The sequence below is a fragment of the Candoia aspera genome, chromosome 3 (assembly GCF_035149785.1).
Source record: "Candoia aspera isolate rCanAsp1 chromosome 3, rCanAsp1.hap2, whole genome shotgun sequence".
Classification (NCBI taxonomy): Eukaryota; Metazoa; Chordata; class Lepidosauria; order Squamata; family Boidae; genus Candoia; species Candoia aspera.
Genome location: NC_086155.1, coordinates 88,643,335 through 88,670,623, shown reverse-complemented (window position 1 = coordinate 88,670,623; position 27,289 = coordinate 88,643,335). Strand labels below are relative to the sequence as shown.

Genomic DNA, 27,289 nt, shown 5'->3' with positions numbered 1-27,289 from the left:
TCAGCCACTCAGTGGATATAATGAGGTCTTTTGTGTGGCAGGGAGAATTGGCACTAAAAAACCTGCTTCTCTACATTCTCTATCCCATGGCTGGCTGGGGAATTCTGGGAGATGAAAGTTCCCAAGGTTGAGAAACACTACTCTATCCCCTTCTCCTACCACTCATAGATTGACCAGAGAAATGGGAGTGTTGGCTTTTCAGCACCGTGGCAGAGCCCCCATTATCTTGGCCTAAAAGCAAATAACTAGGGAGCATGTTGACAGCAGCTACTCGTGGGCAGGAGCAGCAGGGCAGGCCCTGCCCTTAAATTTACCATGAAACAATTGCCAGACTGACTGTTCTGAGCAAAAACTGAAAAGTGCCATTTTTGAAGTAGAGCAAGAAAAGTCAGCGGGAGGCTGCCTTTGCAGTGGGCTGGACGCAGGATGAGGACAAGGTTTTGCATTCATGACCTCAACACATGGTTAGTGTGGCATCTTTGTGCAGGGGCGAAGTGGGGCATGCCACTTTTTTATTACTATTAAAAGGGATTTCTTTTAATAAAATGTGTTAAGTCAGAAAAGGTGCCACCAGACTCCGTCTGAATTTTGCCTGCCAGAACAGGAGAGGCTGCAGCCCAACGTAACTGTTAGGCTTCACGACTGAAAATCGTCAGTCTAGCTAGGGAAAAGAAAGGAGGGACAGAAATGCATTATTGTATATTTGCAAGAGTATTATCGGCCTGCCCCATCGCATTGGCAACCGCCGGAGCTTGGAGGAGGAGCACTTTCTTCCAACAGGAAGCACGGGGCGACGAAAAGGGAAGGGACTACGGGACGGGGTCCAGCCCCTTTTGCGTTCCTCTCACGTTGCGATGGATGTTTTTTTAATTGCGATTGAATCGAGTGGTGCAGGGCTAGACGGTTGCAAATCGGAGTCGACTCCTTTGAAACCGGCTTCCTAATTCCCGAGGTGATCATTTCTGCGGATATGTGAACTCGCTCTCAGTCCTCGAACCCCCTTGATTGCAGGTGAGCAGGGGGCGATCTGAAGCTGGGATCGTGGTCAAGAAGCAATGCGGTGTCATAAACGCTGCGGGAGGTGGGGCGGGGGGGCGCGAGAAGACACATTTTGTGGTTCCGTAGAGGCGCGGGTGTTCACACGCGGGAGGGGTCGGGGGATAGAAGTAAACTGAGGGTTCAAAAAAAGATCTTTGATTCAAACAATAGCCTATTGAATCTCTTGTTTTCATCTCACTCGTTGTGCGTCGTTTTCTATTACGTTTTGCTTTTGTTTGCTCGAACGACGTGGGGAAGAGAAAAATAAACCTGTAGGGTATTGTGGAGATTTCATAATGCCAGGAGAAGGAGTTGCAGATTCGACTTTGCGTCATTTGGAGGAGGAGGCACGCGGATCCCAGTGGCGTCCAGAGCCAACCTCATCACCCCTCAGCAGCTGCAGGAGCATCACTGGGTATTGTCGTGCAAGCCTCTCCCCAGTGCCATCTCCAGCTGAGGAGTTGGGGTCGTTGACACCCTGTCATATATCCTAAAGAGGTTCCTTACAGACTTAGGTCTCTGTAAGATAATACTTTGCTCCAGATGTGTAAAAATAGAGGGCAGTCCCCTAAAAAAGAGGTGTGCCTCTCCCATGTTTGATGCAGCAACCACAGTCTTTCCTCACATTTGCACTTACAGTAGCTGTTAAGGGAACCCATAGATGATTATTCAGAAGTAACTCTCCCCCTGCTGATTCTCTCCATATACTGAATATTGGCCTGGACATGGGAATTCTGGGAGTTGAAGTCCAAAACCCAGAATGAGCAGCCAAGGTGCTCAAAAAGTACTCATCAAACACACTTTGGCTTATTTATTTATTTAGATGTTTGATTAATTCATATCCTACCGTTCGTACAGGAGCTCAAGGTGGTGGTCACAGTGCCCCTTATACCCTGTAGTTTCGTATTAGTGTCACATTTAACACACAACTCTTGGTAGTCTGAATTTTGGTAAACACACATTTGGGACTGTGGCCCACTGAGATCATTGGGTCTTTCTCCCAGAGTTGTATAATATGAAGCTGCAAGTCAAAAATATTGAATACACACATCCATGGTTCTAAACACCTTTAGATGGAAGTACCAAGAAATCTAGGGAGAGATTTTCAGTAAACACCTTTGTCCTAAGACAGATTCCTTGCTTCAAGATTATACAGAAAAATAGTGGCAAACAAATAACCATTCCTATCATTACCCTCCCTCACAATATTGTCTGGTTTTTGTGCGAGACTACCAGTATAAATAAAGCCATCTGGTGAACAAGAGGGAACATTCATTTGTGAAAGATGCATGAAAAGATGCATGGAAATGTTGATCTCCCTGTTAAGGGTGGGAAGTTTAAACACATTGGTCTGTTTTTGTTTACTAAATGCATGTCTCTTTGGAAATGAGTTTATGTTCAGAGGCTCTCATGTAGAAGTTCCCCATGTAATGAAGGCAAATTGCACATTTTGGTAGAAAGGTGTATAAAAACGAAGATGTGAGATCTCTTCTCTTTGCAGTGATAGACAGTAGAAATATTAACAATATCTAAGAGGCAAAATTTGAAGGGAAAATTTTTTGCCCACAAATGTCTTTGCTAGATCTTGTGCCTGTATGCAAGTTAGGAATTCAGGGAGTTGCAGTCTCAGTACATCTGGAGGGCATCAAACTGGGAAAGGATGGTGTAGCTCCTAAAGCAATGTGACAATGCCTAATTTTGAGTCACTTCATTTTCCAACAGAGCTAAAGTTTATTCCAAAAGGAGGACCCTGATCAACAAACAAGAAAACTTCCTTTGCAGGAATGAGGTGAGTTCAGACCAAATAGATTCCTCTGTTGGATTGCTTTGCATATGTGCTTTTTAGAAATTAAAACATTATTTGTGTTTCTAATGCCTAGAAGAAAAACATGGTGTTGTCAATGTTCAATTATTTAGAAATGTTACTGCTACTTGGCTTGCTGTACAGTAGGGATTGAATTGTTCAACCACAATGTATACATCATGTATGTATGTATGTATATTATCAGTCAGTCAATCCACTGCATAACCTCTTCACTGAAAATTATGGACCATAATCTACCATGTTGATCTAGTGTAGATTGGTAGGCAGATGTTTTCAGACTTCCTAGTCTAGGGCTGAGAGAGAGAATGACTGGACCAAAGTTACCCAGCCAGCTTTCATGTCTTAGGGAAGATTAGATTTGGGTGCCCCTGCTCCCAATCCCCCCTTCCTGGATCACTGCCTTGTCATGGCAAAGGGGCTTGCATATCTCAGTGAAGCCATGAGCTATGCCATGCAGGGCCACCCAAGACAGACAGGTCACATGGAGAGTTCTGACAAAATGTGGTTCACTGGAGAAGGAAATGGCAACCCACTCCAGTATCCTTGCCAAGAAACCCCCATGGACAGTATCAACAGGCTAAAAGATATGATGCTGGAAGGTGAGCCCTAATCCACTTTAACCATCACAAAGTTGAACATCTCTTTTAGCAGGTGGTACATTTTTATTTTAAATGTATTTATTAGATTTACCTCCTGTCTTTTATCTAAGAGCTCAAAGAGGCTTATATGGTTATCTGTCTTCATTTTATCTTCATAGCAGCACCTCTGTAAAGTAGGTAGGGGAGAGAAAGGACACTGGCCCAAAGTCACCCAATCAGTTTCCCCCATCCTGGTCCAACACTTGCACTACCTCTTAATATGTGGGAATTGATACTTAACTGGGTTATTAATTATCCCATTGAGTCATAAACTAAATGAACAGATTGGGCTCACATAACATGTTAAGCCACAAAAAATATAACCAAGGTTCAAACAAACCAAGGGTGTCATTTTGTGTGATTGTAGCTGCTAGATTTTTTAATCTGGTTAAGCATGTTATGGAAATGCAGCAGTTAATAGTTAACTTGTGGCAGAAATGCTCTGGGCAACCTCCCCCAGTCCAGTATCCTCCAGGTATGATGGGATGACAACTGCCCAAACAGTCAATAAGTATGGGAGCTGTAGTTGTACATATCTAAAGTACACCAGGTTAGGGACAGCTTGCACACATTATAGAAACTCTATCTTTGCTTCATGTATAGGTTGGTGTGTTATCATCTATTCCTAGGAAGCCAAGATTTCTTATCATCCTAACATACCCAGAGCAGGTATTATGGTATCCAGTAGTTCACAATAGTTCTTCATAGCGAATGGGTTTGTGAGACAAAGTCTCTTCTTGTGTGTTATTTCTTTAATTATACATGTGCCCAACAAGTAAGTCTACCCTTTTTACTATTGATCACTGAATACGAAAGGTCTCTTTAGAAGCTAGGTCATCCTTCCCTAACCTGATGTCCTCCGGATGTACTGGAACTTCAACTCCTGAATTCCTAAACTGCATGTAGCTAGGAAATTGTGGGAATTGCAGCCTTAGCACATTTGGAGGCCACCAAGTGGGGAAGGCTGGGTTACACTGTAATTTCAGGCTAGTTTGAAATTTGTCTTCAGTCTTGAAGATTACTGATTGATCTCCTGCTTATTTCGTCACTATGTTTCTGCAAGAATGCATATTTAATCATCCAGTGGTTGGAAATCTGAGGGTTCTCCCAGTTTTTCCCAAATGCCTCTAGAAATTTCCCCAGATTTTGGGGTTACTGATTCCATGGCTCCTTGTTGTTGTGCATACTGTATACTTACCATGTTTTGTTGGTAAGAAATGTTGGTGTTACTGGCTTTGAGTCATCTTCATGATAAGCCCTGCCCTTCTTACAAATTGTGGTGCTTTGGCCTTTCAAACTCTTTGCTGTTGCAAACTTGAGACACCCTCCCCCTTTGTGTATCATAGGTACAGCACTAAAGATGATGTACAAAGCAATGTACGAACAATGCAGTGGTGAAGAGAAGGTAGATTGGGATATACAGGTAGATTTGGGTGAAGTGCAGTAGCTCAGTTATTGTTTTAATACAAGCATAAGCCCCCCCCCCCCATTTTTTTCCCAGATTAGGCTTAGAGAAGACGACTTGGGGAATCAGAGTTGGGTTTTTCTAGAGAAAAGACTGCAGTTTCAGTTTTTTTACTACACAAAAATGAACTTGGATCTGTCCTTTGCCCTAAGTGAACGTTGTCCCCTTTGTCTAAGTTGTTACATTGCATCCATCAACTATTGTCCTACAAGATTGTACTGTTATGAGCCTTATTCCTTGTTATTATGTTCCTAATTGTCAAACTTCATACCTGGATTCAGCAGTAAATCTCAGTTCCCCACTAGACTAAAGACTCTCAGACAGAATTAACCTAGTCCCAATGAATATGCAGATTGCAAATCTGTAACTAGTCCATGCCCAAGGTTATTGAAAATGTAATGGGAAGGCTAAATAAAGTTTTGGGGATTCCTGGAGATTGTTGATGGTGATTTGCAGAGGCTCCATGTCCTCCATGACAGACCCTTAATACAAGAACTGACCATCAAAAGTCTCAACCTAACAGGAGTTTGAGCAGGCTAAGTGGGCAGAGCATATTTGGGTGCAGTGGAGGATTCAGTGAAGATACCCATGGCACCATTGTCGATTAAGGCCTGTATTGGTGATCCCCTCATTCAGTGCTCACACCTTACAAGGACAAAGCCTTTCAGCATATGGGATTTTGCAGTATTTACCCTCCAGCACTGCTGACAGTAATGGCAATGATTCAATTTGATATGCAATAGAGTAAAGAATTAGTTTCCTATATATATAACACCTCTTTTCAATGTCAGTTGAATACCAAATTCTTCAGTAGATCTTAGATTATGTTTTACTTAAAAAAAACAAAACATCTCATTTTGGAATTCCATTGTGCGTGTAGAAAAAAAGCTTGACCCAGTGTCTTATAATTGTTATTTTTGGGGAGGAAGTTACTACATATTTAAACTCAGTTGTGAGACAAGATTTAATATTCTCTAATGTTCATATTCTTCTGAACTATATTCCTATTGCATGGAAGTTGACATTTGGACAAAGAAAGTGGATTGTCTATGCCTTGCTTACAACTAAAAGACTTACTATTCAGCATTGGAAAGATAAACTACTACTCAATGGTTTGTGGAGATGTTATTAGCAACATACAGATGAATTACCTGCTAACATTGGTTAGCTATGGATTATTATAATGAAATATAGCTACCATTTATTGAAATGTTTGTGTAGAATTTTCACACACACGGACACGAAAATACATGTAGCTATTCATGAATATATACCTTGTATGTTTTTGTTCCTTTCTTTCTGGGTTTCTTCTGTTTTCTTTTTGATAATTTTGGGTTTGTTTTCTCTTTCTTTTCCTTTCTTTTTGTGTATTAAGTTCATAAAAGCAAAAATGTTTCTAGTACAGAAGCTGGCATTGGGCAGATGACAAGCTTCTACTGTTAAACATAGTTGCAAGAATGCCTTTAGCCACAATAAGGATCCCACTGTAATGGTAAAAAACAGTTCACCTTCGGGTGAATGGATGTGTTGTGACAAGCTTACCGTGGCAACCATTTTGTAAGAATGCCCACTAGTTGCTCTCAGAATCCCAAATGGTTCCCAATTCAAAAGTGTTGCCTATCTCTGCTTATGAACATGTTCAACTTCTCTCCATTTTCTTTCTGGTTTAGCTTTTAATTTATCTGGACTCTTCTCTGTTTAACTGTCCTATCCTCAGCCTATTTTCTTTGCTTGCTGTTTTCTGGAGTTCTTGCTTTTTCATTCATTGGGCTTCATTTATCACATCTATATACAATCTTTATGTGGTTCAAACCAGCACGCATCATTCTTCCCTTCACAGCAGTTGTTGGTAGAGATACTGTAGAGCCTGGGCAAAACTCACCAAATGAGCATCATAGCAAAGTGAGAATTTGAATCTAGGTCTCTTTTTGCCTAATCTTGTCATCTAACCATTGCACAACCCTAGTTTTACTTTGAAATTTCTGCTTTAATTTGAAGTGAGCATCTGAACCTTGGGCAGGCTCTTCTGCATGTTGTCACCGCAAACAGATAAACACAATGAGAGTTTTAGTAGTATATGGATAATGTGTTATAATATACTACTAAAACTCCCATTGGGTTGATCTGTTTGTCTGTTTGTACCCTCAAGTTAGCCCAAATGGTGCATTATACTGCAACAATTTTTGAATCAAGGTACCTAAATTCTGCTAACTTAAAGAATGTGTAAAAAATCCAGGACCCATTACTCCTGTGGAATTGAAATTTCCACAATATTCAGACCAGTTTTATTTGCAAAGATGTGGCTGTTGCAGCATTCCTGTGGTCATGTGATCATGATTTCCGACGTTCTCTCCCAGCTTCCCACAAGCAAAGTCAATGGGGAAGCCTGCAGGAAGTCGAAAGTCGCTCTCACTCCCACTGCTTTTTTTCCCCATTCGTGATCATTCTGTTTATCATTCTACAAGTAAGTATTGACTTATTATTGAAGTTTGTTTGCCACTACAATTATATATCTCTTCTTAGATGATCACAGGACTGTCTAGTATTGGGGTAAAAAAAATATGGTCAGCCTAAAATTTAATGTTCATTGTGGTCACATCAGACTGCACTACCTTTCCCTCAAAGGATGACCCAATGGGTCTAATAATATTTTAAAATTAAATATACATCCCCCCAATGTTGCAGTGTATCTTCGCATAATTCTTTTTGCATAGAATTTTATGTAAGTGGATCCTGTTCTGAAAATAGCATCCTGCTATTCCTCGCTCAGCACATATTTGTTCAGATGAAAGAATTATGTATCTGTTAATTCACGTGCACCCATTATGTACTCTTGGGCCTTCATCAGTAAGCTATCTAAATTTAAATTTTCACATCTTAATTGAATAGCTCTCCTTGATGAAGTAACCCAAATGGTTTAGGATACAAAATGTATGCGTTAATAAAGTATTGTGTGCCACAGGCTAGTTTTTCTAGCATTGTAATGAATGGCACTTCACCAGTTTTGTCTTATTTCCTCACATCCACAATGCCTGTTCTGAAATAATAGATTGAATGATGTATTGCTTGCTCTTACAAAGGGGCTGGGATCCAATCTTTAAAATCTATAAATGGATGATGATGAATGTAAGGTTTTGCCCACATAAATAATACAGTGTCCTTCCAGCATCTCTATCTATTTTCCTTGATTTAGTGCACCTTCTGATCCACCTTTTCAGAACCATGCCAGGAATATGCTGGTAGGAATATATTATGTGGTAGCCCTCAAATCCTAAACAGGTAATCCTTGGTCAATTGTAGACTGCAGGATTGAATAACTGCTTAAAATGGCCTGATTCAAGCTCTTGATGGCTCTGGATGGTTTGCTAACTGTGCTTGGGGAATTCCTTGCCTCTATCTGCCATAACTTTTGCTGCCCTGGCTGATCTATGGAACAGATCCAGGGTCCAGGAAGTTGACATTATCATTTTTAAGCATCTTCTTTTCTTTAGCAGAGCTCAATCAGCATGTTGGTTTATCAGGGAAATGAGCGCAATGAAACATAGGGTGTAGGGGAGTACAGAAATAACTTTGAGGAAGGAATGCAAGATCTGTTAAGTAAATGACAACTCAGTCCTGGGAAAGAGAAAGTGTGGGAAAGAAACTCAAAATAATTCAACTAGATTCTGTTTTATATGAGAGAGAGCAGAAGGATACTTGGCAGGTTTTTAAGATTCTGTTTTTATTTGTTGTTGTTTATTCATTCAGTCGCTTCCGACTCTTCGTGACTTCATGGACCAGCCCACGCCAGAGCTTCCTGTCGGTCGTCAACACCCCCAGCTCCCCCAGGGACGAGTCCATCACCTCTAGAATATCATCCATCCACCTTGCCCTTGGTCGGCCCCTCTTCCTTTTGCCCTCCACTCTTCCTAGCATCAGCATCTTCTCCAGGGTGTCCTGTCTTCTCATTGTGTGGCCAAAGTATTTCAGTTTTGCCTTGAATATCATTCGCTCAAGTGAGCAGTCTGGCTTTATTTCCTGGAGGATGGACTGGTTTGATCTTCTTGCAGTCCAAGGCACTCTCAGAATTTTCCTCCAACACCACAGTTCAAAAGCATCGATCTTCCTTCGCTCAGCCTTCCTTATGGTCCAGCTCTCGCAGCCATATGTTACTACAGGGAACACCATTGCTTTAACAATGCGGACCTTTGTTGTCAGTGTGATGTCTCTGCTCTTAACTATTTCATCGAGATTTGTCATTGCTCTTCTCCCAAGGATTAAGCGTCTTCTGATTTACTGACTGCAGTCAGCATCTGCAGTAATCTTCGCACCTAGAAATACAAAGTCTTTCACTGCTTCTACATTTTCTCCCTCTATTTGCCAGTTATGAATCAAGATGGTTGCCATAATCTTGGTTTTTTTGAGGTTTAGTTGCAAGCCAGCTTTTGCACTTTCTTCTTTCACCATCATAAGGCTCCTCAGTTCCTCTTCGCTTTCAGCCATCAAAGTGGTATCATCTGCATATCTGAGATTGTTAATGTTTCTTCCAGCGATTTTAATTCCAGCCTTGGATTCCTCAAGCCCAGCATGTCGCATGATGTGTTCTGTGTACAAGTTGAATAGGTAGGGTGAGAGTATACAGCCCTGCCGTACTCCTTTCCCAATCTTAAACCAGTCCGTTGTTCCGTGGTCTGTTCTTACTGTTGCTACTTGGTCGTTATAGAGATTCTTCAGGAGGGAGACAAGATGACTTGGTATCCCCATACTGCTAAGAACTTGCCACAATTTGTTATGGTCCACACAGTCAAAGGCTTTAGAATAGTCAATAAAACAGAAATAGATGTTTTTCTGAAACTCCCTGGCTTTTTGCATTATCCAGCGGATATTGGCAATTTGGTCCCTAGTTCCTCTGCCTTTTCTAAACCCAGCTTGTACATCTGGCAATTCTCGCTCCATGAATTGCTGAAGTCGTCCTTGCAGGATCTTGAGCATTACCTTACTGGCATGTGAAATGAGTGCCACTGTTCGATAGTTTGAACATTCTTTAGTGTTTCCCTTTTTTGGTATGGGGATGTAAGTTGATTTTTTCCAATCTGATGGCCATTCCTGTGTTTTCCAAATTTGCTGGCATATAGCATGCATTACCTTGACAGCATCATCTCGCAAGATTTTGAACAGTTCAGCTGGGATGCCGTTGTCTCCTGCTGCCTTGTTATTAGCAATGCTTCTTAAGGCCCATTCAACCTCACTCTTCAGGATGTCTGGCTCTAGCTCACTGACCACACCGTCAAAGCTATCCCCGATATTGTTATCCTTCCTATACAGATCTTCCGTATATTCTTGCCACCTTTTCTTGATCTCTTCTTCTTCTGTTAGGTCCTTGCCATCTTTGTTTTTGATCATACCCATTTTTGCCTGGAATTTACCTCCAATGTTTCTAATTTTCTGGAAGAGGTCTCTTATCCTTCCTATTCTATTGTCTTCTTCCACTTCCGCGCATTGCTTGTTTAAAAATAATTCCTTATCTCTTCTGGCTAACCTCTGGAATTTTGCATTTAATTGGGCATATCTCCCCCTATCACTGTTGCCTTTTGCTTTCCTTCTTTCTTGGGCTACTTCTAGTGTCTCAGCAGACAGCCACTTTGCCTTCTTGGTTTTCTCTTTCTTTGGGATGTATTTTGTTGCCGCCTCCTGAACAATGTTGCGAACTTCTGTCCAGAGTTCTTCCGGGACCCTATCTACTAAGTCCAGTCCCTTAAATCGATTCTTCACCTCCACTGCATATTCCTGAGGGATATTAGTGAGCTCATATCTAGTTGATCTGTGGGTCTTCCCTAATCTCTTTAGTCTGATCCTAAATTGTGCAAGAAGAAGTTCGTGATCAGAACTACAGTCAGCTCCAGGTCTTGTTTTTACCGACTGTATAGATGACCGCCACCTTTGGCTGCAAAGGATGTAGTCAATCTGATTTCGGTGTTGTCCATCTGGTGAAGTCCATGTATAAAGCCGTCTCTTAGGTTGTTGGAAGAGAGTGTTCGTTATGCAGAGTGAATTGTCTTGGCAAAATTCTATCAGCCTATGTCCTGCTTCATTTTGTTCTCCCAGGCCATGCTTACCTGTAATTCCAGGTGTCATTTGACTGCCCACCTTAGCATTCCAGTCTCCTGTGATGAAAATAACGTCTCTTTTAGGCGTGTTGTCCAGTAGGTGCTGCAGATCCTCATAGAACTGCTCTACCTCAGCTTGTTCAGCATCTGTGGTTGGGGCGTATATTTGGATCACTGTGATGTTAGATGGCTTGCCCTGAATTCGAATTGAGATCATTCTGTCGCTTTTTGGATTGTATCCAAGCACTGCTTTAGCCACTTTACTATTAATTATGAAGGCTACTCCATTTCTTCTGTGGTCTCTTGTCCACAGTAGTAGATCTGGTGGTCATTTGATGTGAAGTGGCCCATTCCAGTCCATTTCAGTTCGCTGATGCCCAAAATGTCTATCTTTAATCTTGACATCTCACCAATAACCACATCCAATTTGCCCTGGCTCATAGATCTTACATTCCAGGTTCCAATGGCGTGTTGATCCTTAGAACATCGGATTCGCCGTTCACCACCAGCACCGTCGGCCGCTAACCGTCCTTTCGGCTTTGAGCTAGCTGCGTCATCATGTCTGGGGCTAGTTGAACTCATCCTCTGTTCCTCCCCAGTAGCATTTTGACCATCTTCCGACCTGGGGGTCTCATCTTCCGATGGTATACCGACATATCTCTGGTTGTACTGATCCATTTAGTTTTCATGGCAAGAATACTGGGGTGGGTTGCCATTACCTTCCCCAGGGATCGCATTTAGTCTGACCTCTCTGTCATGACCTTCCCGTCTTGGGTGGCCCTTCACGGTTTAGCTCATGGCATCATTGAGGTGCTCAAGCTCCAGCACCACGACAAGGTAACAATCCTTTGCTGAAGTCTGTTTTTATACCCTATACTATAACAATAGAGTTTCAGTAGTCTTTGCATTGTCTGTACCATGACCTGACCTACCTTGAAGGGTTGACATAGGAGAGTACAAATGAAGGAACACTCAAGGTGGATAAAACTAAACACATAATTGTTAGACTTACCTAGCTCCAGCACTTACAGTAGAGGGTGACCCTTTTTAAGGACCCGTTGATATCCTACTCCATGTCAGTAAACGCGACAAAGAGAGCGTTCTTCTCTGTCTCCATTGCAGTTCATAGGATAGGACATTGATGTTTTTCTGGATTACATTCATCTGTAGTCTTGGTCTTCTAAAATCTTGAGGAATTGTGTAGTTGTCAGGGCATAGCCCAAGTGTTATTAGGCTGTACTTTGGATATGAAAGTATGGATGGGAAGGGTTTCCCGTATTTGCCTTCATTTTCTAAATTTCAAGTAACCAACTTAGAAAAACCTGCCTCTGTGTTAGTGCTAATTTTGTATATAGCATTATATGATCATGAATGATTGATTGATTTTCACCTCTTATTTTATTTTGAATACTTAAGGTTTTACCACACCTGCAAGCTACCTGGAAGAATTATGGGTATCCGGCTACTTCACTTCTCTTCTATAGTGATCTTTTTGCTGCTTCTGGTGGCAGGTGCATTAACAGCTTTACTGCCTAACATTAAGGAAGATAAAATGCTTACTCTGCGAAGGGAAAGAAAATCCCAAAGCCAGTTTGCTTCGGATTCGTTTACTCTTATTATGCAGACATACAATAGAACAGACTTACTCTTGAAGCTTTTAAATCATTACCAAGCCATCCCTCATTTACACAAAGTGATAGTTGTGTGGAATAACATTGGGGAAAAAGCACCTGAAGAAATATGGAACACCTTGGGACCTCATCCTGTCCCAGTCATCTTCAAAGTGCAAACAGTAAATCACATGAGGAACAGACTTCAGGTTTTCCCAGAGCTGGAAACAAAAGGTAATTACTCTCTCTCTTACTCTCTCATTCCATCTCCCCATCAGTAATCATTACTGCTTATCATACAACAAAGGGCTTGTTGATGAAAGGGAGGAGTTATTAATGAATAATTCACACAGTGCATAACTGATTATCTAATAACTGCAACTTCATACAGTGACTGTCACAGCTGAATAAATCATCCTGGGTCAATATGATCAAACTTTAATATGGACATGAATTCACATGTCATGTTAAAGCATAATGCAGGTTTATTTGGTTCTGGTTTAGTATGTATTGTGGTTTGAATACTCTGATTTAGGTTTAGCATGTTCTATGAGCTGAGTGAACTCAAACAGTTTTTTATTCAGTATACCATGGATTCACTCAAGACACTAAGCCAAAACCGAACAAATCACGTTTTACCTACCTATTGTCCTAACAACCAGGAAACACACTGAGACAATGAACTGGTCTCTAATATTTATTGCTAGTACTTAACAGGAATCCTAACAAACTGAAGAAGCGTGGGAAAAACCCAGACATATAACCCCCAAGGGTTAAGGCGGTCCCGATCTGTGTCTCTTTGAATGGCTGAACAATTCATCAGTGCTACGCATGCGCTTGACAGTCTGGATGGGAGCCCCCTGCTCGCCATCCTTACTCATGACATCTATAATGCGTAAATCTACCCAGTAACTTGGTGGGACGCGGTGGCGCTGCGGGTTAAACCGCTGAGCTGCCGATCAGAAGGTCGGCGGTTCGAAATCGCGCGGCGGGGTGAGCCCCCGTTGCTAGTCCCAGCTCCTGCTCACCTAGCAGTTCGAAAACATGCAAATGTGAGTAGATCAATAGGTACCGCTTCGGCGGGAAGGTAACGGCGTTCCGTGTCGTCATGCTGGCCACATGACCTGGAAGTGTCTACGGACAACGCCGGCTCTAAGGCTTAGAAACGGAGATGAGCACCACCCCCTAGAGTCGGACACGACTGGACTTTACGTCAAGGGAAACCTTTACCTTTTTACCCAGTAACTTATATATAAAATATAATTACATATAATTACATATAATGACTTTGCCCACAAGATTCGAATGGTCCCCACCCTACTGGTATATTGAAGAGCTCTGAAGACATGGCTCTTCACCCAGGTCTTGGACGAGAGTGATTGAAGCCCCCTTTCCTTCTTCATCTTTGTTCCCTCTGGGTTTGTTATCTCTGCTATCTTTGTTCTTTTTGTTTTGTGTTGTGTTGTTTCCTTGTTTGTAATATTTTTAACAATTTGTAAACAGCCCAGAGTCCCTGGAAGTTGGGCGGCATATTATTATTATTATTAACATCATCTCAGGAATTTTGTTAAAAGTTTGTCATTATTTGGTCCAATATATATGAACTTTATTCATCTTTCTTGATGGTTTGAAAGCTACAGTGGTGTTCTGCCTTGAGTCAATGTCCCTGGATGTTTGCTTTCCAAAGTATTTCTCTGGTGCATGGGACATGAGTATCGGTGGAAGTCTGTTAAAGAAATAGAGGGCTCACATGGCAGTGATCTAAAGTCCTATTTCCTCCTTCTCCTCCCCCCTATCCCCTCAGTTTTAGCAATTACTTGTTCTCACTTTCATTCCATACACCCCTTCTATTTTTTTCTCCTTTCTCCACAATGGTTACCAGCACTACTTCTAACCACCGCTGTGTCATGCGCTGCCTCCCCCTGAATAACATTCAGACACTGGTTTGCGAATCAGGCTCTGGTTTATTGCAGGGCAGGTACAGCGTTGGTAGAAAAAAGCTGAGAGTGACAGGAGCGCGCCGGTGCGGGGTTTAAATACCCCGCGCCGGTCAGCGCCCCCTCGCTCACGGTCACGTCACCCCCCTTTGTCCCATGCGTTGCCCTGCCGGTGGGTGAGGGTTTCCGGGATCGCCCATCATCAGGTTTCCATTCTTCTGCTGATTGCTTTCAGCTGGGCGATCCCCGTTGTATTGCCGCTGATGGTTTGGGTGGCTCCGTGATTCATTTGGCTATTGTTTGTTGGCCGTTAGTCGTTGTAGGTTGATGGCTACTTAACTTGTACCCCTTCACCTATTTCCTTGTCATTGTCATGTGTGCCATTGCGCTGATGACTTTAGCTCAACGGCACTCATGACATACTGCCCCCTTTTCGAATAGTGTTCTCCCCCGGGTTTCTGGGTTTTCCCCGTGGAGCTGTCAAAACGCCACATTTTTTTTTTTTTTTTTTCAAAGTTCCCGCCGGAGTAGTTGTCGCCCCTCCCTTTGCTCCTCCCTCTACCACGTGCCTTCCCAGGGTGTGTCCATGGTGCGCATGCTCGGGTTCTGACCTGGCGTGCGCATGCTCCAACCACACCCTGTTTGTTTGGCTCAGTTCGGCGAGGCGAGAGGCGTGGCTGGTCGGGTGCTTCTCAGCTCCAGGTAGGGCCCTTCTTTTCTTATTTAGAGTGCGTCGCCTTTGTTGTGTCTCCTGGGCGTTGCCCCCAGGTTGCCCTGTTGACTTGCTTGCCACTCCCCCGCGGCCGGGGGGCGGGGGGAGGGTGCTGGCGATCGTTTGTCACCACCCCGTGGGCCCGGGGCGGGGGGAGTGAGTCCCGGGGGGGGGAAGGTCCACCCAAGTCGCGGGCTTGGGGGGGGCCCTTTCCCTTGGGGCACGGGAGGCGGGGGGGGCCTGCGGGGGGGGGTTTGGTTTTGCTGACCTTGGTTGCGGTTTGTCGGGGTATGCCCGGTGAAATGCTCTGGTCAGGTCAGGCGCGTTAACGTTGTGCGCCGCCACCCATTCCGGGTGGGGGAAGTGTTTCCACCTGACCAGATAGTGTAGAGTTCCTCGTTGCTTGCGGGAGTCGAGGATGTCCCTTATCTCGAAGTGGTGTTGCCCGTCGATCATTAGCGGTGCGGGCTGTGGCGTGCTTGGGTGCCATCGGGAGGTGGTTGCCGGTTTTAGGAGGCTGGTGTGGAACACCGGGTGGAGTCTCCGGAGGTTGTGTGGCAGGTCCAGGCGTATTGCTACCGGGTTCACTATTTGCGTGACTCGGAACGGCCCGATGTACTTAGGCCCCAGTTTTTTCGAGGGTTGCGTTGACTTTAGGAACTTGGTGGATAGATAGGCCATATCCCCCGCCTGGAACGTCGGTTGTTGGCGCCGGTGCTTGTCGGCCTGCTCTTTGTAAGCAGCCTGTGCCTCCTTCAGCGCCGCCGTGATTACTGGCCATGCTTCCGCGATCTTCCGTCCCCAGTCGCTGGTGTCCACCTGGGGTTCCGGGGGTTGAGGTAGCTCCGGTATGGGGACGAAGTCGCGCCCCGAGACTACTTCGAACGGAGTTTTCCCCGTGCTCGTGTGGACGGCGTTGTTGTATGCGACTTCGGCGAACGGGAGCAGTTCAGCCCAGTCGTCTTGGTGGTAGTTCGTATATGATCGTATAAATTGCTCTAAGGTGGCATTAAGAACCTCAGTGGCTCCGTCCGTCTGAGGATGCCAAGCCGTAGATAGGGCCTGTTGGGTCCCCGTCAGCTTCAGGAAGGCCCGCCAGAATTTGGAGGTGAACTGTGTGCCCCTGTCGGTCACCACACGTGCGGGACATCCGTGTAGCCTGTACACGTGGATGAGGAAGAGTTTGGCTAGCTGTTGTGAGGATGGGACCGACGTGCAGGGGATGAAGTGGGCCTGCTTTGAGAAGTAGTCCTTCACCACCCAAATGGCCGTTTTCTTCTGGCTGGGTGGGAGGTCCACTATAAAATCCATAGAGATTTCCTCCCATGGGCGGGAGGGTTCTGCCACCCGTTGCAATAGCCCCGCGGGTTTGCCTGGTGCCCGTTTGGCCCTAGCGCACGTTGGGCAGGACGCCACGTAGGTTTTTACGTCTCGCCTGAGCGCGGGCCACCAGAATTGGCGCCGTGTTAGGTGTAGGGTCTTGAGGAACCCAAAGTGTCCCGCTTGCTTGGCGTCGTGTGACCTATGCAAGATCGCCTGGCGTTGCGAGTCCGGGACGTAGATTCTGCCTTCCCCCCATGCCAGGTCTTGCGCCATCGTTACCTTGTCGGGGTTCGCCAGGAACCAGGGGTCGGTTTTGAGGGCGGCGGCGAGGTCCGTGCGCATTCCCCCTGGTAGTTGCGGTTGGCTTCTTTCCGTCGCCGGTTGTCCCGCCGTCGGCTGCGCCGTAGCGTCGAGCTGCCTCCGTGCGCCGCTTCGGGTGGTCACGGCCATCCCCAGTTGCGAGGCGGATAGGACCGTCCCAATGGTGTCTGGGGCGGGCTCTTCGTCTTGGGGCAGTCGGGAGAGGGCGTCGGCCAGGAAGTTCTTCTTGCCCGGCATGAACTTCAGCTGGAAATCAAAGCGGCTGAAGAATTGGGCCCATCGGACCTGTTTTGGGCTAAGGCGTCTAGGCGTTCGTAGGGCCTCGAGGTTCCGGTGGTCCGTCCAGACCTCGAATGGTTGGGTGGCTCCCTCGAGTAGGTGTCGCCATGTCTCTAGTGCCGATTTCACCGCGAAGGCTTCTTTCTCCCAGACGTGCCATCGCCTCTCTGTCTCGGAGAACTTCCTTGACAGGTAGGCGCATGGTTTCAGGAGCCCCGTGGAGTCTTTCTGTAGCAGGATGGCTCCCAGGGAGAAGTCTGAGGCGTCGGCTTGGACCACGAACGGCCGTTCTGGGTCCGGGTGCGCGAGGATTGGCTCCGTAGTGAACAGCGCTTTCAGCTTGTCGAATGCGGTCTGGCACGCGGGAGTCCAATTCAGCACTGTGCCTGGGTTCTTGGCGCGTCGGGTGTCCCCCACCCCTTTGGTTTTGAGGAGGTCCGTTAAGGGGAGGGCTATCTCAGCGAACCCCCGGGCGAATGACCTGTAGAAATTCGCGAATCCCAGGAAGCTCTGTAGTTGCCGTCTGTTGCGGGGCCGCTCCCAGTTTAGCACCGCTTCGACTTTTGCGGGGTCCATTTCGATGCCGTCCCCGGAGATTCGATACCCCAAATAGTCTAGGCGCTCTTTGTGAAACTCGCACTTTGTAGGCTTCGCATAGAGCTGCGCCCTTCTGAGCTTGTCGAGGACTTGCCTGACTAAGGTTACGTGTTCCTCGTGTGTTTTTGTGTAAATAAGGACGTCGTCGATGTAGACCAGGACCCCTTTAAACAGATGTTCATGCAGTACCTCATTGATGAGCTGCATGAACACCCCAGGGGCCCCCGCGAGTCCGAAGGGCAGTACCTTGTACTGGAAAGCGCCTAGGGGGCAGTTAAACGCCGTCTTCCATTCGTCCCCCTCCCTGATTCGGATGCGATAGTACGCCTCGCGAAGGTCCAATTTGGAAAAGACTTTGCCCGTGGACAGGTGGGCGAGCATGTCCTTCACCAGGGGTAAGGGGTATTTGTTGGACAGGGAAGCCGCGTTTAGGCCCCGGTAGTCGGTGCAGAGCCGTAGGGTCCCGTCTTTCTTCTCCCGGAATAAGACGGGGGCTCCGACCGGTGAGCATGCTGGCTCTATGAATCCCCTGTCTAGGTTTTTATCGATGAACTCCCGGAGGGTTGCCATCTCCTTCGGGGTCATCGAATAGATCTTTGGTCTAGGTAAGGGGACGTCGGGCAGTAGGTCGATCCGGCAATCCGTCTTGCGGTGGGGGGGTAGTTGGTCCGCCTCTGCCTCTCCGAAGACCTCGGAGAAGTCGGCGTATTGTTCTGGTAGGTCTGCTGTGGTAGCGGCGTTGTCTTGTGTGGTCGCCTCCGCTCGTCCTACCGTGGGGTTGCTTTTGCCAGCTGGTACTGGTGCTCGATACTCGCCGTCGCCGAATGTGAAGGTGCGGGTTGCCCAGTTGATCCGCGGGTTGTTTTTCGCGAGCCATGGCATCCCCAGGACTGCAATGGGCCGTCCGATGTGCGTGACTACGAACGATGTGCGCTCGGTGTGAGTGCCCATTTGCAGGGTGACCGGCTCGGTTTGTAGCGTGGCTGGTTTCCCTCCCGCTGTAGAGCCGTCCAGCTGGTGGAATGCCAGCGGCGTGGGGAGGGGGAAGCAGCGGAGGTCGAGTTTGGCGACTAGGTCGGGGTGGATGAGGTTTTTTGAGCACCCCGAGTCCACTAGTGCCGCGGCCGTGGTGGCTCCGTTGCCGGTAGAGAGTTGAATTGCTGCCAGTATTACGGAGCTTTTGTCGTTTCGTTGAGGTGGTCCGCGTTGCTGTCCCACCGCCTGCCTCGCCACGCGTCTCAGAGCAGGCGGGGAGCATTTCCCGCCGGCTGGTCGGGGTCGGTATTGTCCTCTTCCCCCCAGTAAGCGTCCCAGCCCTCTTTCGGTGTCGCTGTGGCCACGGTGATTCGGCGGTGAGGCGGCGGCCCCGGGTTGGGTGATTTGGGGCTAATTTTCGGGGTGGGCTTGGGCGCGCTGGTCGGCGGTCGGTTGGCGAAGCAATCCGCCGTCTTGTGCCCTAATTTGCCACACCTCCCGCAGGGCTCCCGGTTGAACTTCTTTTTTGGGTATATGGGGCCGGCCATCCCCCCGTGTGGTGCGGGTACCTTTTTCCCGGCATCGTTTGTGTCTTCCGTGGTTGTCATGAGGAAGGTGCGGTGCGCGTGTTCGGCTTTCCCCGCGAGGTGGATCCACCCGTGTAACGTTTCTGGGTCGTCGCGGTAGAGGGCCCATTGGAGAACGTCGCGGTTGAGCCCCCTTTTGAAGATTTCCAGCAGGGTGGTCTCGGACCAGTCGCTGACCTTCCCCGCGAGGGCTTTGAACTCCAGGGCGTAGTCAGGGACCGTGCGGGTGCCCTGTTTAAGTCTTTGGAGTGCGCTTTTCGCCCGTACTTTGGCTAGGGGGTCTTCGAAGTAGTTTTTCATCTCTTTGATGAAAGCAGGGAAGGTGGCGAGGGCGGGGGAGCTGGACTCGTACAGTTGGACGTACCAGTCCGCCGCCCTGTCTTGGAGTTTGATCGCCACGGCGGCGATCTTGTCGGCCTCGGAGTCATAGGAGTGTCCGTGCCTCCCCATGAACTCCCTAGCGTTGGTCACAAAAAACGAGAGTTTTGTGGGGGTCCCATCGAAGAAGATGGGGAAGTCCTTTGGGGCCCGGGCGTTTTGTGCGGCCCCGCCTCTCGCTTCTCGGGGTGTGGTGTCGGCCGCCTGTGCCGTCTGCTGGCCCTCCGCTGGCCCGTGTGGGTTCGATGCTTCGCTCGGGGTGTGGGCTTGTGCGGGGACGTCGTTGGGTGGCGCGGGGGGCATAAGCGCCTGGAGCATGGTCCGGAGTTCCGTCAGCTGAGCCCGCATGGCCGCGAGTTCAACTCGTGCCTCCTCGTCCACAGCCCGCGCCGCCGCTGGGGCCGGTTCCGTTGGCGCGTCCTCGGGGGTGGGTTGCCGGCGGGGTTCATCGTCCCTCTGCCGCGGGTCCGCTTCCTCCGCCGTCTGATGGGTGTCTCCGTCGTCCTCCTCCGTGTTGAGCGCCGTGGGGCTGTCGCTCCACGCCCGTTGCTGGGGTGCGATGTGGGGCGCGGGGTCCTCCGCTGGTTTCGGAAGTCGTGCTGCTCCCTCCCGCGGTCGGGTTGCCTCCGTCGCCATCTCCCCTTGGGGTTGGAGCTGAGGCTCGGGTCGGGTGGGGTGGGCGTCCATGGCTCCGGGAGTCCGCGGCGCCTCTGGCCTTGGTCGGTCCTCCTCTGTCTCTTGCCGCGCGGCTCGCCCTCCTTGCCCGCGCCGTTCCGGCCTCATCTTGCTGGTCTTCTCGCCGTCTACTCCTCCCGCGGCTCGTTGTCGTCCGGTGGGGCTCGGCGAGGCTGAGTTTATGACTCTCAGCTTTATGTCATGCGCTGCCTCCCCCTGAATAACATTCAGACACTGGTTTGCGAATCAGGCTCTGGTTTATTGCAGGGCAGGTACAGCGTTGGTAGAAAAAAGCTGAGAGTGACAGGAGCGCGCCGGTGCGGGGTTTAAATACCCCGCGCCGGTCAGCGCCCCCTCGCTCACGGTCACGTCACCCCCCTTTGTCCCATGCGTTGCCCTGCCGGTGGGTGAGGGTTTCCGGGATCGCCCATCATCAGGTTTCCATTCTTCTGCTGATTGCTTTCAGCTGGGCGATCCCCGTTGTATTGCCGCTGATGGTTTGGGTGGCTCCGTGATTCATTTGGCTATTGTTTGTTGGCCGTTAGTCGTTGTAGGTTGATGGCTACTTAACTTGTACCCCTTCACCTATTTCCTTGTCATTGTCATGTGTGCCATTGCGCTGATGACTTTAGCTCAACGGCACTCATGACACGCTGTTATACTTGCTTCCAGACACTTTTTCCTTTCTCTCAGTTAATTTAATGCTAACTTCTCTCGGCCAGGACTGTGATTCTGCCCTTTGCACCTCAAGCAGGTTACAGATTTGGTACTATTTTTATTACCCCCATTATCACCTGCTATACATTGTTAAGAGTGGATTCTCACAACATGGTAAGCCCCAAAATGTGTTTTGCTTGCTTTGTGGTTTAGTGTGTTGTGGGGGACCTAGATGGTAGGTTTGCAAATCATGGCTTTAGGGTTGTTGTGTTTTGTGAACCCTTCTAATTCTAATTGTGGTATATTCGGTAGGTAAAGGTAAAGGTAAAGGTTTCCCTTGACGTAAAGTCCAGTCGTGTCCGACTCTAGGGGGCGGTGCTCATCTCCGTTTCTAAGCCTTGGAGCCGGCGTTGTCATAGACACTTCCGGATCATGTGGCCAGCATGACGACTCGGAACGCCGTTACCTTCCCGCCGAAGCGGTACCTATTGATCTACTCACATTTGCATGTTTTCGAACTGCTAGGTGAGCAGGAGCTGGGACGAGCAACGGGAGCTCACCCCACCACGCGGTTTTGAACCGCCGACCTTCCGATCGGCAGCTCAGCAGTTTAACCCGCAGCACCACCGCGTCCCTACCGGTATATTCAGTAGGGTATGGTAAAAAAACATAGGTTACAGCAATGTATAAACCCAGCCTACACTTGGAATCTTAAACACTCTTACTACAGAGTTAAGCCCTATTGAACAAAGCAGAATCCACTTTGAATATAAAGCTTGAGATCATGCTGCACAGAATGAAACACAACTACTTCTGTGATTCTTGGTTTAATGAGATCCGGAGGATTTTTCACTAATTATTGTTCACTTTTGGGAACTACAAGAGAACATTTCAACTGCTCACATCATATTTGGCGTTCTCTTGAAGTTGGCAAGATCCTGCTAAAGAGCAGCTGGACTCCTCAGTGTTTTCCAGTCACAGTGAATATTGTTCAATCTTTTGTAAGTATTTTGCTCAGTAAATGTATGCACTCATTAAAATCCATTTTTCTCCATTCAGCTGTTTTGATGATGGATGATGATACCCTAGTTAGCGCCTATGACCTAGTTTTCGCTTTCTCCATTTGGCAGGTAATGTTTGCATTCTGCTTTGCATACTTTATTTGGTACAAAATGTATTTGAGCTATGTAGTGGTCTTCAAAGGTCCTCTATGCACACTTACTTAGAAATTCGTCCCAAAGAACACAGCTACACAGATAGTTGTGCAGTATTTTTTCCTAAAATTGGTGATTTCCAAAAGTGCCAAGGTCTTCTAAGTAGATTGTATGTCTGCTAGGTAGGTGTTAGACACAAAGGAATTCAGCTCAGATTTCAGTCAGATATAACTAGCATACCAAAAGCCAAACTACACATTCAAAGATTTAACAGAGAGATCAATTGTACATGTTTATTATGTGATACTTCCACTCTACCAGTGGAACAGTCACCATGTCTTCTAATTGCCCAGTCTGGGAAGAGAAAAGCAAAATACAGTAGAAAATAAAGAGATAGCATGTACACTAACAACATTCCAAAAAACACTGTCAGTGACCAGTAGTTGTTGGCTATGTAGACAAGAACATCCATCCCTATAGAGAGATGACAGATGGCAGATTTTCATAATATCACAGGGACCATAATCTACTAACCTTAATGGTAGAACCTGCAACAATCCCACTTTTGCCAATTGCCAAACTCTCCATATACTGTATATCAGACTTGGAGTTCTCTTATGCGCCTACAAAGCATTGTTTTTGAACAAAACATGCACAGTAGGGCTGTGTGACACTTTGGATTCTCAGGGTGGGGGAGTGCACCTCCCTGATGAAACTGCATCTTTTCCCAGGTTTGCACAACTGCCTTCTGCAGCAGCACTGTGATCCCAGGAAAAGAGGTGTTTGGCTTGAGGAGTTGCAAACAGCTGCTATGCGCACATAGCGCATTTGAATCTGAAGCACTACATAGCCCTAACACACAGACCATATCACGTAGCTTGCTGAACAAGCACACAGTCAGCCCCACTACGTAGACTAAACTAAGAAATCAACTTCACAGAAAGGCTAAAACTATTTTTATTGATATTGGCTATAGTAAAAGAATCTGCTTTATTCCCCACTCCCCTACCCCTATACTCATGTGAATTAAGGAGGTGTCCGCCTGAGCTGCTTTTGCATTCCTTCTGCCATGTTTTTCCACTTGTCTGTTGGTAACAGATCTGGCCTGTCTCTGTCAAGGTCATCTTCTTTTCTCCCTTAACACACAGCCTTCTAAGGATAAGCTACACAAATAGGAAAGTATTCTTTGAGCAAGCAGTCCAAAGGATGCAAAAGAAAGCAAGCCACTGCACCCACCTCCTCTGGCTCACTGTATAGGATACGAGGCTGGGAAGCCAAATATGAGAATTTATTTCTATCTGGGAAGGAATGAATACAGATAGTCCTCAGGTTATGACCATTCAGCGACTGTTCGAGTAACAACAGTGCTGAACAAATGGTACTTATGAAGGGTCCTCATAGTTCTGGCCATCACAGCATTCCTGCGGTCATATGGTTGTGATCTGGGCACTTGGTACCGGGCTCACAATTATGACGTTGCAGCAAGCCATGGTCATGTCACAGTTTCTGACGTTCCCTGCCAGCTTCCCACAAACAAAGTCAATGGGGAAACTGACAGGAAGTCAGAAGTCGCGATCACATGAGGTTCTCGCTTAATGACCCACGTGGTCCTCACTTAATGATGGCTGCTGGGACTGCTGTCACTAAGCGATGCCATTGCGTGACATCATGCTTTACAACTGCATGATGTGGCAACAACAATTCTGGTCCCAATTGCCATTGTAAGCCGAGGACTACCTGTATGACACTTTTTGCACATCTGGCCCAAACTGAATGCATTACAATTCTGCATGTACCTGAGAGCTGGTGTAACATAGTAACACCAGTTGTAAAAAAAAAGGAGACCCTAATTCAAATCTTACCTCTGCCATGATCTCCCTATGTGCCTTAGGCAAGTTTTTCAGTTTTGCTCTTTGGAGATTAATAATACTGGTATTTTATAAGATAGCTGTCAGGATTACATTAGATTATGGATTTGGTACATTTTGAGTATGTGAATTATTATGTAAATTGGAATATTGCAGATGTGTAGCTCCCAAAAGGAACAAATCTCCTCTGGATTTTTCTAGAAGAAATCTCAGTGCTCAGACTGGCAACAAGATTCAGAAAAAAATGAATCCTGTTCTTTCATAATATAGCACAGAAGATACACAAATGGCTGTAAAGTATACAGGCAAACTGGACCCTACTGAGTGCATAAAGCATGCCAAAATAGAAATCAGGGCGGTTTCTGGATACCACTCTTAATTTTTAACTTAACTTTTTAAGTATCTATCATTTCTTGGCACAGAATGTGGTTAAATTTGCAATGATAGTAAACCTTATTGTGGGGAACACCTTGTAAAAGATTCTTTTTGATATATATTTTTGTTATTGTGTCATAATCCTTTGCAATCGTGATACTTTTCAACAAGGCACCAAATAGCAATATTATGACAATTTTCTTTTCTTCCAGCAATTTCCAGATCAGATAGTGGGATTTGTTCCCAGAAAGCACATACCCAGCCCTGCAGGGATATACAGCTATGGGAGCTTTGAACTGCAGGGTCCTGGCATCAGCAATGGGGACCAGTATTCAATGATCCTAATCGGAGCAGCCTTCTTCAACAGTGCATACCTAGAACTTTTTCAGAAACAGCCTGAAGCTGTGCACGCCATGATAGATGAGACTCAAAATTGTGACGATATTGCCATGAATTTCTTGGTAGCCAAACAGATGGGAAAGCCTTCAGGCTTGTTTGTGAAGCCAGTAGACCTCAGGAATTTAGAAAAAGAAAGTAACAGTGGTTATTCTGGAATGTGGCACCGGGCAGAACACTTGCTGCAAAGGTCCTACTGTCTTAATAAATTGGTCAGTATCTATGGCAACATGCCTTTAAAATATTCTAACATTATGATTTCCCAGTTTGGTTTTCCAAACTATGCTAATCACAAGAATAAAGTATAAGGATATGCTCCAGTAAATGCTTCAACATGCTTCTCAGCAATTAAAATAATAAACCAAGTCAGGAAGTATGTAAAGAAATCTGTAGGGTACACATTCTTTGGAGCTTATTTCTGCAAGAGCTCTTTGGGGATGTAAAGTCTGGGTGAAACATTCCATCAGTTGTGCTCAGCATGTGAAAGCTTCAGTTGGCTTTGCTATTTATCCCCATTTCAGACAACCCCAAACACTTGAATGCAGATTATCCCAGAAAGCCATGTGCATTCACATAATCAACATTGCAAATGTATTTCCAGCCGAAATATGTAAGCCCACGACCATTTTTATTTTAAGTCTACCTATTCAAATATATCAATGAAAGATACATAGATTTGTAGCATCTTTTTTTTCCCCTTCACATACAACCAAGCTACGTGTTATTTGTATGTCACATATTGCTCCAGTGACACTCATTAATTTTATCCATAGAATATGAAATGAGATATTTTCTGGGGAATAATTTGCTGATTTGAGAACATTTGCAATAACATTATTTTCTGCCCCTCCCCACAGCTAAATAATATTTTTAAAAAAACATGGTGAAATATTTGTCACAAATACGTTCTCTTGATCTTGGGACATGTGAAAAGTTTGCCCTCTCCTTCCACAAATCTCTTTATTTTAATAAAAGTTGTTTAAATGTTGAGACAGTGCTATTTTACGTGTTAAGTCAAAAGCTAAAATAAATTGTTTGCAGTTTTTTCTGACTCTGACATAATGTTAAAATGTTTCTGAGTTTATACAACTTATAAAATTTATGTGCTTCAATCTGAAATGCTTCTATATCTCTGAAAGGACATACCAGTTTTAACCTCTTATCTATCAGTAAAAGCCAATAAAGAAAGTTGCAAGGTTGGGAATCTTTTCTATGGAAATCATAATGCAAGACACAGAGAACGCAGTACCTCTGGGACAGATACAGTGAAAGCAAGAGGAAAATCTCCTAGCATTTCAAGTTGCTGTCTTCTCTATAAACTACTACGTCTGTATATTCAAGAAAAGAATTGTGTTTCCAACTATACAGATTCCATGGAAGCCAAGCCTGAGATCCAAAGATCCTATATAATTCTTTTTTTTTTTTGCTTGCTTTTTCAAAGAAACAGCCCCCATCCAAAGCTATTCAATCCATATTTTAATATCCAACATTTAAACTGAAAATTTGCTACTACAAAAAAAAAACACCATTTCATCTGTGCAATATTTTGATCGGATTAAAAAGATTAAGCATAGATTACCATACAAAAGCTGCAGCCAACATCTGCAACAATGATCTGGGGCAGCTGACAGTATGGTTGACAGAACACAGAGGGCGCAGTAGCAAAGTAGAAAATTGCATCAAAGGTTACTCAGCCTACGATCAGTATGAGTTCAATTGCAATTTTTTTATTTGAATGCACATTTTTTTCAGGCTCATGTAGATAGGTATCTGAAACTGATGGCTCATTGCTGCCTTCAAGAAGATGAAATGTATATTAGTATTTGGTTTGGAAATTGGGGTTATGCTACCTTGTATATAAAGGTGCTGTATTTCTGTTCATTCAGTTAGGCTTATTCTGTATCTGAGTTTGTATATTTCTTTTCCTTCCGCTCAACAATTTTCAATCTGTTGAAAATATTTATGATTTAGAATTCAGTGGCTACTGGAGATGTGACTGCCTAGTTCAGTTGTATTTTGATCTACGTTTTCCCAAGAGTTGTGCATTTTTCCTCTTTTACAGTCATATTGTTGGACATTTGTTTTTTTCATCTTTATTTTCTAACAGAACAGCTAATAAAGATGTATAATAATGACAAATGTTATGTGATTATTTATTGGCTGAAGTGAGCTGTATTATACAGAAAGTAGACTAATTCCCTCTTTTATGCTTGTGTGCCAATGAATTCCAACTACTGGAATTAAATGTACATAAGATTACAGCTCTGAAGGTTGATTAGAAATGACTGAGTTTTAATCTTTATCTAGGATTGAACTACATTATTATAAATAGTATCTTGGAAATAAAATCCTATTTGGGATTTATTTCCAAAGAAACATGGTATGTCCCCTGC

General features: G+C 45.6%; 1 protein-coding gene across 1 annotated transcript; it reads left to right on the top strand.

Moving 5' to 3' along the window:
* Positions 1-608: 608 nt before the first annotated feature.
* Positions 609-27,029, top strand: EXTL2 (exostosin like glycosyltransferase 2). Its single transcript, XM_063298322.1, has 5 exons — positions 609-1,011; positions 2,761-2,827; positions 12,469-12,896; positions 22,163-22,233; positions 24,713-27,029. Exons 2-5 carry the CDS (start codon positions 2,823-2,825, stop codon positions 25,202-25,204), a joined length of 996 nt encoding a protein of 331 aa, XP_063154392.1. The 5' UTR covers positions 609-1,011; positions 2,761-2,822; the 3' UTR covers positions 25,205-27,029.
* The last annotated feature ends 260 nt before the right edge of the window (positions 27,030-27,289 follow it).